The 13,445-nt window shown below is 45.8% G+C and overlaps 1 protein-coding gene and 1 long non-coding RNA gene across 2 annotated transcripts in view; both read right to left on the reverse strand.

Moving 5' to 3' along the window:
* The window catches only part of CASQ2 (calsequestrin 2), a 62,627-nt gene extending 54,387 nt beyond the window's left edge, over positions 1–8,240 (reverse strand). The window contains exon 1 of the mRNA XM_081815743.1: positions 7,798–8,240. Coding sequence (XP_081671869.1) covers positions 7,798–8,031 — 234 coding nt within the window. The 5' untranslated portion in view covers positions 8,032–8,240. The remainder of the gene's footprint in view (positions 1–7,797) is intronic.
* LOC115943959 (uncharacterized) overlaps positions 1–13,445 on the reverse strand; it is a 1,191,882-nt gene that overhangs the window by 531,143 nt on the left and 647,294 nt on the right. The window lies entirely within an intron of this gene.

The raw sequence follows: 13,445 nt of genomic DNA on the forward strand, positions 1-13,445 counted from the left end.
GTTATTTCTTTGTGGAAAAGGGCAATGTGACACAGCAACCAAATAGATGGTTTTTTCCCTTCTGAAGGCGTATCCTGTACCCTGACAAAAGAAGTAGGGTAAGTCTTCCCATGGGCCCAAAAATCCCCTTTTGAGGAGGTCCAAGATGTTAGTCACTAGCTGTGAGAGGGGACAGTGGGAGAATACTAAGAGGCTTGTTTGGCCCTAGAGCAGACCTGAACCCCTACAGCCCAGAACCAACTTATGCCCGCAATTCAAACCAGAGGTATGCTAACAGCTCCAACACCATTTGAGAGAGTCAACAGACCAAAGATCAAGTAGTTGTAACACGATTCTGGTCATCTGGAAAATTTCTCTAGCCCAAGAGATCACAGCTGTGCTTTGCAAACTTTAACATGCCTATGAATCGCTTGGAGGATCCCATTTAAATGTAACGAGCACCCAGGTGATGCCTTTGCCCCTGCTCTGGGGTCTGCATTCTGAGCATCAAGTCTCAAGTGTCTACAAGCTTGACTGCACATGAGAATCACCCACGGAGCTTTTAAAAACTGTAGTACCTGGATTCATCCGTTACCCCATCACCAATTAAATCAGTATCTGGGGGGGAGGAGACCCAGGTACCAGTATTTTTTTTTTAAGTTTGAGAGAGAGAGAGAGAGGAAGAGTGCACATGTGAATGGGGGGTGGAGGGTAGGGCAGAGGAAGTGGGAGAAAGGGAATCTCAAGCAGACTCCCCTCTGAGCAGAGTCTGATGCAGGGCTCAATCTCAGGACCCTGAGATCATGACCTGAGACAAAACCAAGAGTTGGAGGCTCAACTGACTGAGCCATGCAGGCGCACCCAGTAGCCAGTATTTTTTAAAAACTCTTGGTGATTCCAGTATGTAGCCAAGGTTGAGAACTAGTACAACTGGCCAAGAACATGGTCTAAATTTCAAGCAACAGGTGAAGAGATTTAGCATTTGAGAAGCACTGGGCATATTTCAGGCTCTGGTTTAGGCATTCTACATAGATTAATCTCCTAAATAGCAATCAGCATAACAAAATAATATCTGATTAGTGTACAGCTTTTTATAATTTTATAAGAAATTTTTATTCACGTGCTTTCATTTAAGTCTTTTAACTCACTGATAGAAACTACATGACTGGTTTAATAGATGAGTGAAATGAGGTGCCTAGCCATGACTTGCTCTGGATCAAAAAGCAAGTGTAAGAGAATTTCAGGCACTCTGAGCTCCAGTTGTCTGCTTTTCCTGAGCATGGCTCCCTCATCTGAGGTTGGATATAAGAGGACGGCCATGCTCAGAAAATGCACGAGAGTCATGTCAATGACATTGGGCATACTGCAGGGTCTAAAGAGGTTGTGTCACTCACTCCCAGCCAAAGAGATTTCACTGATATGCAAATTGATTAGGAGACTAAGTTCTGAATAGAGAAGGGAGCTCAGTCTGTTAGGGACCTTGGTAGACTGGGAGCAGCAGTATCAAGAGACTTCCTTAAATAGCAACAGAACCCAGAGCCCTACATTGACCAGGATTCTGCTTCGTGATCTGCTAAGGATGGTGGAACCAGCCTTCCCACCCCCCACAGGGCCTAATGAATAATCTGTGCCAGAATCACCATTAAAAATTATTAGAAAATAATCTGCTTACCAGCACTGGAAAATTGGTCATAACAAGCTGTCTTCCTACTGGTAGACAGGCCATTTCCAATCATTTTATGTGATGATGCTGTATTCAGTATCTAAGAAGGCCTAGGAGAAAGCCGCCAGGCAGGTTGTATGTGGATGGCAGCAGCTTTTATGTGGTGAGCGGAAGTGAGACCTCCTTAAGCAGGAAGAACAGAAGGTCTCCACAGGGGGACGCTGAGGAGCAGCCTCTGACCTCGCACGTTAGCTGAGGTCTGTTGAAAAATACCAGGAGCACTGGGTCAACCTGCCATGCAACTACCAGGATGGTGTGGTTATTCCTGCAGGACCCCAGGCTGCCTGCCCATCTAAAGGACCTAGCTCATCCTAAACAACTGAAGCGGTGGTCACCGTTCACAATGAGGAAAGCACAGCTCGTTCATCATCTGTTCACTGACTCATTCATTCATGTATTCATGCTAACATGACTCAGAGTCTGGTAAGAGCACTGGATATTTGACGAGTTAATATTTCTGTTCAGGGATTCACATTACTTATTTTCATGTTCTAAAACATTCCGTAACTTGCCTGAGAAGATCCCCCATGGTTTCTCCTAATCCAATAAATGCATATTGGTTACAGGTTGGCCTATTTAGTTGCTCCCACAAAACACACATACACAGTTAATAGTACCAACTTTGAACATGAGATGTGATATAGAATGTCCAGAGATCCTACAACCGAGGTCCATGCATGTCTCCTTTCTCCTTTCCTTCTAGAGATGTTGAGGTAGCAAGACATTATTTCTATATGAGCATGAAGCTCACTAGGAAAAAGTTTTGGTCCTTTTTCCTTTCTTCTTATTCAGGCTGGAATGCTGTTTTCCTGGAAGTGGAGTGGTGCAGAGGAAAGGAAGTGGGCCTTGGACTTGGGGATAATATCTCTGTGAAGGCAGGCGGGGCAGGAAGAAGTAAACAGTTCCCATACCTGGGTTGGGTGTTTAGAATGCAATTTCCAGGGAGCTCAGGTATTCCTAATGTGGATGCCATATAGCTTATGCACAGCCCGCTCAGACTCCTTCTGCCATCCAAGTACATTTCTGCCACATTGTCACACCCCAGATCATTCATCCTGCTGTGTTTTTGACTCACAATCAGATTTTGGTCCTTGCCCATACGAATTTGATTCCATTTGCTTTTTCCACTTCCTCTATTACCAAGTTTGCTTTGAATTCAGGTTGCCCTCAGGAAGCTTCCAGTCCAGAGGGAGAACTTTAACATATGTCTCCGTGGAGAGAAAGAGTAAGTTAGAAGGAGCTGGAAGAAAACTGGAAGCACCCCTCAAAGACAGACTGCACTGTGACTGAGAATGTGGAAGGGGCCTAGTTCATTAATGGTTTGGGCAAAGTGGCTGAGTGTATCAAGCACAGACTCAGCAAAGCCTTGGAGATCAGAGGGAAAGCTGCACATGGGGGGCAGGCATCAAGAATCTGTGAGCACGGGCAAGTCCCCCCTGCTCTCTGGGGCTTAGCTGGCTGTGAATAAGCAACATGGCACCATGATACCAGTCCTAAGCTCTCTGCAAGTGGCCTGGTGTCCTCAGTCTGTAAAGTGATGGGGTTAGGCTGGGTGGTGTCTAAAATTGTCATTGCAAAGGGGGGCGCGGGCTGCAAGTTGCCAGTATTTGTCACGTACCTTCCATGTGCCTGAAGCCACGCTCTTGCCATGCTAACTCATCATCATACCACCACTGTCTCCACCTTACAAACAAGGAGCCTGAACGCAGACAGACTTCTTCCTTGGGAACTAGACCCAAGTCTATCCGATTCGGAAGCCCATGTTTTAGAGCATACCACCTCTCAAGCATTCCAACCCAAGAGAGATCGATGACGTTGGAGGACTCTCTCTGCAACACATGATAGCAGCAGTGGATTGCATTACAGTTTCAAGGGGGAAGTAGAAGCAAGAAACAAAAGAGCAAGGAGGAATCAAAATCATTGGGCAGATCCTCCTCTTGGGTCTGAGTTCTGTGATGCTAATAGAATTTGGCCACTGCGGTGTACCTCCGTGTACTGTCTTGACTGAAGCTGAAGGAAACAGCATATAAAATTGCAACTCACGGGGCGCCTGGGTGGCTCAGTTGGTTAAGCGACTGCCTTCGGCTCAGGTCATGATCCTGGAGTCCCGGGATCGAGTCCCGCATCGGGCTCCCTGCTTGGCAGGGAGTCTGCTTCTCCCTCTGACCCTCCTCCCTCTCATGCTCTCTGTCTCTCATTCTCTCTGTCTCAAATAAATAAATAAAAAATCTTTAAAAAAAAATTGCAACTCACTTTATAATGGTATTGACACCTCAATAGAAAACTGGGGGAAAGGCACAGAAAAATAATTCATGGGAGAAAAAAATGTAAGTGGCAGATAATTTTATGGAAAAAAATCCCATCTAGCTAAAAAAAAGGCAAAGAATTTCCATTAAAACTATACAACGGAAATCTAAACAAAGATTTTTAAAACTCTGAAAATTGTGTCAACATCCCAAAATAGGCCAATTGTCTTAAAAATATGCATGGTCGGGCGCCTGGGTGGCTCAGTCGTTAAGCGTCTGCCCTCGGCTCAGGTCATGATCCCAGGGTCCTGGGATCGAGTCCCACATCGGGCTCCCTGCTCTGCGGGAAGCCTGCTTCTCCCTCTCCCACTCCCCCTGCTTGTGTTCCTGCTCTCGCTATGTCTCTCTCTGTCAAAAAAATAAATAAAATCTTCAAAAAAAAATATGCATGGTCATACAATGGAATGCTAGGCCAGCATTAACATTATGTTTGTCAAGAATACAAAACTCTGTAATGACACAGGAATACTCACAATATATTGACATGAAAAAAGCAGGAAACAAAACCATATAAATGGTACAAACCCATTGAAAAATGTATGTTTATATATAAACAGAAAATATGGGCGAGAAATCTCTCAGGACATGAACTGTGTTTCTTTCTGGATCTATTTCTATTGCCTTTCTTTTTCTTTTCCTTTTCCATGTACTCTGACATTTCTCAGTGAGTATGTGCTATTTTGTGGATGAAATGCCCAACCAGGAATCGGGATTACCAGCTGCTTGAGTCCTATCACTACAAAGCCACAGCTCTGAAGTAAAGAGTTCAGAACAACCTAGATGGTTCTCAAAGACAACATTTCATCTGACATGTCATTCATTCAGCAAGCCTCTATAGAACACCTCCACCAAACTATGTACCCTGCATCACCCCTGGTGCCTTCCAGAGCTAGAACCCAGCCAAACTGGACAGCAGTTTGAGCTTGATGCCTCCTGGTGTCATTTTATTAGCCCTTTTTCTGCCTAAGCTTTTAGTGACCTTACATTCTTTCCCTACTTCCCTTCCGCTTATCAAACCTTGTTCTTACTCAGAACTCAAACTTGGTCAGATGCAGGTACAAGTGTTTGGGAACATTTTAAAGGACTTGCCGATAGGGCCCTAACCAAGTAGGGACAAAAATCCTACCCTATAGGAATGAGGCCCTCATGGTCAAATTTTAGGAAAATTTGGTAGGGAAATACTTGAGTGCTCTCAGAATCCTTGCTCTTACAGTTCCTTCCCCAGCCGTTGCTTATTGCCTGGTGAATTCTACTCATTGTCACAAATCAGTTCTTCCTTGTCATGCCTTCCACATCTCTGCCAGAGAGCTGGGCTTTTGCTCTTTGTGCTCTCAGAGAACCTTAGTAGTTGCTCTACTATTACAATGACTCCCTTGCACTGTAGCTTTTTGTTTGCCCTTCTTCCATAAAGGATCTTCAACAGGGTATCTAGCAGCTAACTAAACATCACCTCATTTGGTTACAGCAGTATTGCAATGCAGGGGCTAAGACCGCCTTCACCTGCACTAGTTGAGTAACCCTGGACAACTTACCCTCTCTGTGCCTCAGGGTCCCCCTCTGTAAAATGGGGATAGGAACTATGCCTATATCATAGAAATACCGTAAGGATTCAACACACTAACATACCCAAAGTGCTTAGAACAGTCTCTGTACACAGTAAACATCCAATAAATATTATTACTATTTAATTATTTCTTACACGTATACGATGATTATTGTTTCCCTATTTATAGATAAGAGACTCAGAGAAATTAAGTAACCTACCCTATATCATGTGCCCAGGAAAGGCAGAGCCAGAATAGAAATCTAGATCTCCTGACTCCAAGTTCTGTGTCTTTCTCCCCCTAATGATGTCCACTTCAGTTTTTTGTTGTTGTTGTTGTTAAAGATTTTATTTACTTATTTGACAGAGAGCGAGAGAGCGAGAGAGGGAACACAAGCAGGGGGAGTGGGAGAGGGAGAAGCAGGCTTCCCGTGGAGCAGGGAGCCCAATGCGGGGCTCGATCCCAGGACCCAGACGCTTAACGACTGAGCCACCCAGGTGCCCTGTCCACTTCAGTTTTAACAGCCTGTGGGACATCACCTATGTCCCATCGGTCTCTGCCGGGCACTCTTGGATCAAAGGTGTCTGAAGGGATGGTGAGCCCAGGGGAAAGTCCCTTCTCAGGTCTACTTGGCCCGAGGTCTTTGGGGGAGATACGTTCTTGAGGGAGTGTGTATGTATGTGTGTGCAAGTGTATGTTTGTGCATGTATGTGTGTGTGTGTGCATGTGTTTTAATATCAGAATCAGAAATGGGAGGTCATTATTGTATTGGCATTCTTTTTGAGTTCTAGGCTACCAGACAGTGATGAGCATATAGGGTAGAATCCTTATGACTTCAATGAACTCTTTTTCAGAATAATGTCTCTCAATAACTGAGTAGGGCAGTTTGAAACAGAGATGATGATGTGAGTGAGGATTTCAGGGGCTAAGCAGCAGCTGTGCTATACGCCTTGGTTTTTTCCAGCCTCTGATGTTCCCACATATAGTACAAAGATCTATGCTTTATCTTTGCTTGCAACCCACAGAGGGAACTGAATTTCCACTTCCAGCCCCCAGGATAAGCCTGAGGGAAAATATGATGGTAGTGGTGATATTTTTAAAATGCTTAGCTCTTTGTCAACCCAAGCTCTCTGTAAAAACCACGCCACCATACAGAAGAGCTCTGAAAATAGGTGTTTGTATGATGATCAGGAGACACTTAGGATTCTGAAGTACTTTTTAAATTATCAAGATATTTTACTGTATTTCAGATGGCTTTCATGGAATTTATTAGAATCTATTTTGGAGGGGGGGATTCAAATCTGCATGTGTTTGATATATGGTAACTGTCAATCAAAGTATTTGATCAAGCTGAGCTTTCTGATGTGCTAGTTAATAAGCGGCTGTGATTTTCAAATAGCCCTGTCCCCAGGTTTATGCCTGGGTTGAGCATGGGGCTGAAAAGGCATCTTGGTGACTACTAGAATTCCTGGCATTTACAGGTGCTCCTGAAGTGTAAGCAAACTTACACTGTCCAGGAGGCGCTGCGGCAATCAGCCTTGGGGCATTCACCAAGGATTAGAGAACGGGGCCCCGTGCCAGGCTTACAAACAGAACATGTAATGCAGATAAAATAAGAACTGACTTCAGCATTGCCCTGAACACACACCAAGAACTTTCTGAGGAAAAAAAAAAAAAATCCCCATTAATTAACGTGCAGCTACAGATCTTCACACATGTACACTGTGCAATGTTGACTGACCCCAAATCACAAGAGGCGAAGATCACTCTGTGATATTCCCCATCTGACCCATGGAGAGAAGCAAGGTCAAATGCCTCCTGTCTCTCCAGGATTGTGGGGAAACTTCAGGGAGCAGAGGGGGGCAGTTAGCACAATGGCTGAAACCCACAAATCATCTCTGAATTGCATTTCAGCCAGGCTTTTCAATGACAGCTTTAACATTATCTCAGAAAAATAGTTGCTTGGGACTATTGCCCTTGAAAAGTCAAGAGGACCATCATGTGACAGAGTTTAAATCAGAACCGTGCCTTGTACAACACGTCTAATTGGCCCCATTTTCGGAGCCGGGACCCACTCTTTGCTCTTCCCACAGCCCAGCTTTGCAACAAGAATATCTTCAGATTCAAACCAGACTAAAATGCAGCCAGACTTCAGGACAGAGTCTCCGCACCCGCGTTCCCACATCCCAGCCGCTGGGCAGCCCGTGCTCGCTGGGACAATGTAGTCAGCAGGCCCCCTGCTTACCTCGAGCACAATTTCTTTCAGTTGGAACTGTTTCTGTGCGACTTTGTCTGAAGACACGGACTCGTGGTAGTATAGGCAGAGCACGCTGTATTTCTTCAAAACCTGCTTGAAGTTCTTCTCGGTGAGACTTACCACGCGGTCCTTGCCGTCATACGTGGGGAAGTTGAGCCCCTCTTCTGCCCGGCAGGAGGACAGCAGGTAGACCCCCACGATGAACAGATGCGTTCTCTTCATCTGGGAAAAGTTTAGTTTTACTTTCCCAGGAAAACTGAGTACGGGAAAGCGGCTGGAAGACTCTCAGGGGACTGGTTGAGAGAAGTAGGAGCAGAGAGGCGGATTTGGTCCCTCCCCTCTGTCTCTCCTGGGCCCGAGGACTGACTCCCCACCGCCTGGGCTCCAACTAGCAGTACTCGTGGGCTCAGGACACATGCGTGCGGAGACTGAGGGCCAGGCTGAGTGGCCAAGCCCCAGATACCTCGCATAGCTTGGCCCAGCCCCTGTCTCATCAGGAACTCCATTTTTAGGATGCAGTTGTTTCAGGCTAAAAATAAATCATGCAATGAATAAAAAAGTTAGATATGACTCTGTTGAGGGATTCGCTGATACAGTCTGTCAGAGTGGTGGAAAGGGAGGAGGCAGGAGGGAAGGAGGGAACACGTGCACAAGAAATAAGGAGGCCAGCAAGGTCAAGGAAGAGAAAGAAACTCAAGAAGGAGGGAGAGAAAATGAGAGGGGAGAGAGATGGGACAGTAGTGGGACAAGCCAACAAAGATGTCTGCATGTACACAGGGCCACCCAGACCTCAGATTCGTTCAATTACTATAGGGAGAGAATTCAGCCTGTCCCCTCCTGGCAGGCTGCTTGTCCCCTGTGCACACTGCTCACACAGGAGGCAAGTGCAGCCCTGAGGTGAGCTTCACATTCTGCACCTGCCTTTCCCTGCCTCCCATCCTCTCTTCTTAGGACCTGGGCCCTGGCTGGCCGCTGTGCCATGCATGCTCATGGGGCTCTGCCAGGCACTAAGCGAGGGATATAGGGGCACCCTTCCTGCCAACCCACCTGGGGCCATAGTTCCTCTTGATTTTGGCTTAGGTTGTGATCCCGAGGGTCATGGGATTGAGCCCCACATCTGGCTCCATGCTCAGCGGGGAGTCTGCTTGAGTTTTTCTCTCCCTCTGCCCCTCCCCCTGCTCACAAACTCTCTCTCTAAGTAAATAAATAAATAAAATCTTAAAATAAAATTTTAAATATTTTAAATAAAAGTTCAACAGTCTTCCTCAGGAACCCTCTTAGATTTTTTGCTACCACCTCTGTACCTCTGTCATTTTTTTTTTTTTTAAAGATTTTATTTATTTATTTGTCAGAGAGAGAGAGCGCAAGCAGAGAGGCAGGCAGAGGGAGAAGCAGGCTCCCCGCTGAGCAAGGAGCCCGATGCGGGACTCGATCCCAGGACTCTGGGATCATGACCTGAGCTGAAGGCAGACGCTTAACGACTGAGCCACCCAGGCGTCCCTGTCATTTTTTTTTTTTTTACCTTAACCCTAATGTATCATTTTTGCCCCTTTCCTCTTCATTAAAGACTGACTGGTACACAAAGCCTAGATTTGGACAGAGAGTTCCAGTCCCCATCTGCCTTTTAATGGCTGAATGCACTTTGGAGGGGGTCACTCACTCTCTCTGGTCCTCAGTTCCCCCTCCCTTGTCAAATGGGGGTAATTATGACTATATTGTAAGGTTTGGAACACAGAGATGGAAAAGCATTATAGGAAGCAGGTGCCCAAACATGGTAGCTATCATACTTACTTCATTCTTGCTGGAGATGGTGGAACATGGGTTATTATAATACTTGTCAATTTCTAATAATAATGGTTTGTGAATCCTTTCTTGTCCATTCTCTCCTTGAATCCAGCAGACAACTGGGACAGAAGTGATAGTGTTCATTTCACAGGTGAGCTAACTGAGATTCAGAGAGATCAGCAACTTGTCTGAGATTGCCTTACTAACCGCCAACATGAGGATTCAGGAATCTGGTGTTCCTGGCCGCTTTAACTCCGACTCGGGGCGGTTCCCTGCCAATACCCCTTTTCTTAAGTGGCTCCTCAACCATCTCTTCTGGTCAAACAACAGTCTAGTCATGTCTTTCCACTCTTTAGAGTGGTCTAAGGCTCTTATAATTCAGACCAAATTTTTGTCTTCCTTTGGCTGGAAAACCAGCTTTGGAAAGACTGAGGACTCTTTCGTGCATAACATTTACAGAGGATTGAAGGAAAACAGAAGTTCATCATCCTATTCAAGGGAGACCAGGCCCCTCCACTGCATTCAGGGGGCCTTATGCTGAGAGGCAGGGTGACAAGGAGTTGTCTGTCAGGACACTTTCATGTCCAGGAAGCCAGGACCTTGGAGAACCCATCACTGAAACCGTGAAAGCCTTTAGTTCTTTCTCATGGTGAATTCTGTATGCTTTTAAAGATGGAGCCAAAAATAGCCATTCTAAGGCGTGGTTAACTTTCCAGGTCATTGGCAAGCATGAGAGATCTCTGCTTTCTTTAGAAAATTTAAGGGGAACAAGATCTCTAAGTGAAACCATGTATGTGTTTTCTTTTTGAGGTCAGTTTCCCAAAACTGTTCCCATTGTCTCAATCTCGTGGGGTTACCTTTATTTAGAATGTGCCCCACTTTTCTTAATATGTAAGTTTTTAAAAATTTTACTGAAAAACTGGGAAATATTTAAAGTCAGAGTCTTTGAATTTCCTGACTTAAAACTGATGAAAAGTACCGAGAGAGAAAGAAATTTTTAAAATTTAGTTAAGTCTTCAAGTCTGGCTTTTGACCAACTGTGTATTAACAGAAAAAAGCTCCAGTGTGGAAAGTTCCTGTCTCCAGATCCTGGACTCTACTGGGGGCCTCACAGTCCAACCCTGAGGACACATGCTGTGGAAATCAGGTTTCTCATCATCCCTGGTCTACATTTTAGGTAACAGCCATTTCTCTGGCTTCTTTTATTTTCCTCTTTTTGTTTTTCCTTTGCTTTCTTGCTCAGCAGCTTTAATTAATTCATTTGGTAAACAGGGCATGCTTCTGACATTTCTGAGTCAACTTTGTATCTATCAGATCAGCTGTTTCATTCTGGTTTTAGCTGCTGCCCCAGTCAATGTATCATGCACACACTCTTAGTGTATGGGATCCTGCTGAAGTATGTGTATCCTTATGTGCCTGCAGCAGGTATTTTTGTTTTGTCTGAACAGGAAGGAATAAAACAAAATAAACAAATCAATACAAATAGATGCTAATTACTGTCACAACAAAGCCCCTTGATTTTGCTATCAATTTCCAGTTCTCCACTCTGTGTGTAGGCACTAAATATAGTCCTTTAATCTAACCTAACTCCTTTCATTTTTTTTTATTCTTTATAGGTGGCAGAGTGATTTTGCATATATTATTTAATTTTTATTAATTTTAATCTTTACAACAATTCATTTTACAGATCAATCAGGACTTGAAGCCATGGTCTTTCCTTTATTTGTTAATTGTATTTTTATTGGGCATCTTCTGTGTATCAGACACTCTTCTGGGTACTGGGGATTAGTTGCTAATCTGAACTCATTTGAGTTTACATCCTCGAGGGGACACAGACAATAATCAAAACAGCAAAATGTCAACGTGGGGTCTGTGTGCGCGTGCACACGCACATGAGTATGTACGCACGCGCAAGTGGGTATGCCTGCGCATGCGCGCATGCACCGTGCGTAACTTAACGTCAAGTAGAGGCACGTGCTCTGAAGAACAATGGGAACAAAGGAGAGCCTGTGAGCGTGGGTAAGTGGCTGACCCTTTGGAAGGGTGGTCGAGGAAAGCCTCTTCAGGAGGTAACGTGGGAGCGGAAGGGAGGAGAGGCGCGAGTCAGGGAGCAGGCTGCTGAGGAAAGCGAGTCCCAGGGAGAAGAGGTGTGAGCCTCCACGCTGGAGACCGAGGGGACTCCACCACCAGAGCGCTGGATCCCCTCCTCCTTCCTCCTCGTTGCGTCAGTTTTCTCGCTCAGACCGTGTCTCCTAGTAAAACGTGTGGATTGGTTCACACCCGCACTGGAAGGTCTATAGGGCCGGGACCCTGTCTGAAGGACCCGGAGGCGGCTCAGCGAGAGGGCTGTGACAGTCAGTGGAGGGACCTGGGTTCTGAGCTGGTCTCAAGCAGCCCCGGCTGTGCGACCTTGGTCAACAATTCTCACTCACCTCTTGGCCCTCACAGTTCTCATTTGTGGGGACAGGGGTCAGGCTCACTGGCCTCCCTTGGCCCCTTACTGACTCTAAAATGTTTACATTTGTTAACGCCTGTAGAGGATTTTCTTTTACTAGGATAGGCCTTGGCACAGCCCACAGGTTTGAGAAGTTTGGTGAAGTACCTGCGGGGGAGGAGAGTTCGATGGGCGTGACTCTGGACAAGTCCAGCAACAAGGCCTTCCCCGCCTCCAAGGGTCCCTTCTTTGGCTAAAATACTCCCCCCCGTGGACAAAGCCGAGTATGGCATTTTTCTTTCCTGGATCCCGTTCCTCCCTCCCACTGGGCCACTGGCGGCGAAGTCAGCCTGCTGGCCTGGTAGTGGGTCCCAGAAGTGCTTGTGTCTACAGCCCTACACTCCCCGGCTTCAGGCCTTCCTCTAGTAGATCAGAACAGGCCTGTTAGCAACCCCAAGACCCCTCCTTTCCTTTTGCCTCTGAATATCAAGCCCCAGGAACTTGCTTCCCAGTACCAGGAAACTCCAAACAGAACCAAGCAGAAAAAGACCAGTGCTAGTTGAAAAAGAGCCCCAGGGGCGCCTGGGTGGCTCAGTCTGCCTTCGTCTGCCTTCGGCTCAGGTCATGATCCCAGCGTCCTGGGATCGAGCCCCACATCGGGCTCCCTGCTTGGCGGGAAGCCTGCTTCTCCCTCTCCCACTCCCCCTGCTTGTGTTCCTGCTCTCGAGGTCTCTCTCTCTGTCAAAAAAATAAATAAAATCTTAAAAAAAAAAAAGAAAAAGAGCCCCAATGTACTGAATGGAGCACTGGGTGTTATACGCAAACAATGAATCATGGAACACTGCATCAAAAACTAATGATGTAATGTATGGTGATTAACAGAACATAAAAAAAAAAAAAAAGAGCCCCAAAGCTCTACCAGTAACAAGTCCAGGTTTTAACTAATGTCACTTCCTCAGGGAAGCTCTCAGTGTAGCCTGTGGCCTGACTCCCTCCCCTTACACAGTACTTCTCCTTGGAAACATTTCTGCCCTGGGGATTTTTTTTTTCCCCAGCTAGACAGCCTTATAGGAGCAGGACAGCATCTGTTCACAGTAATCCTCAAAATCAGCCTGGCCTATCCTAGTTCTCATTAAATATTTATTAAATAAATTTGAAGCACTTTATTTGTGCCAGGCCTAATTCTAAAGTACTTTACAAATTTAACTCCTTTATTCTTCTTTTTTTTTTTTTTTTTAAAGATTTTATTTATTTATTTGAGACAGAGAGAATGAGATACAGAGAGCATGAGAGGGAGGAGGGTCAGAGGGAGAAGCAGACTCCCTGCCGAGCAGGGAGCCTGATGCGGGACTCGATCCCGGGACTCCAGGATCATGACCTGAGCCGAAGGCAGTCGCCCAACCAACTGAGCCACCCA

The sequence above is a fragment of the Leptonychotes weddellii genome, chromosome 4 (genome assembly GCF_054177405.1).
Source record: "Leptonychotes weddellii isolate Sample4059 chromosome 4, ASM5417740v2, whole genome shotgun sequence".
Lineage (NCBI taxonomy): Eukaryota > Metazoa > Chordata > Mammalia > Carnivora > Phocidae > Leptonychotes > Leptonychotes weddellii.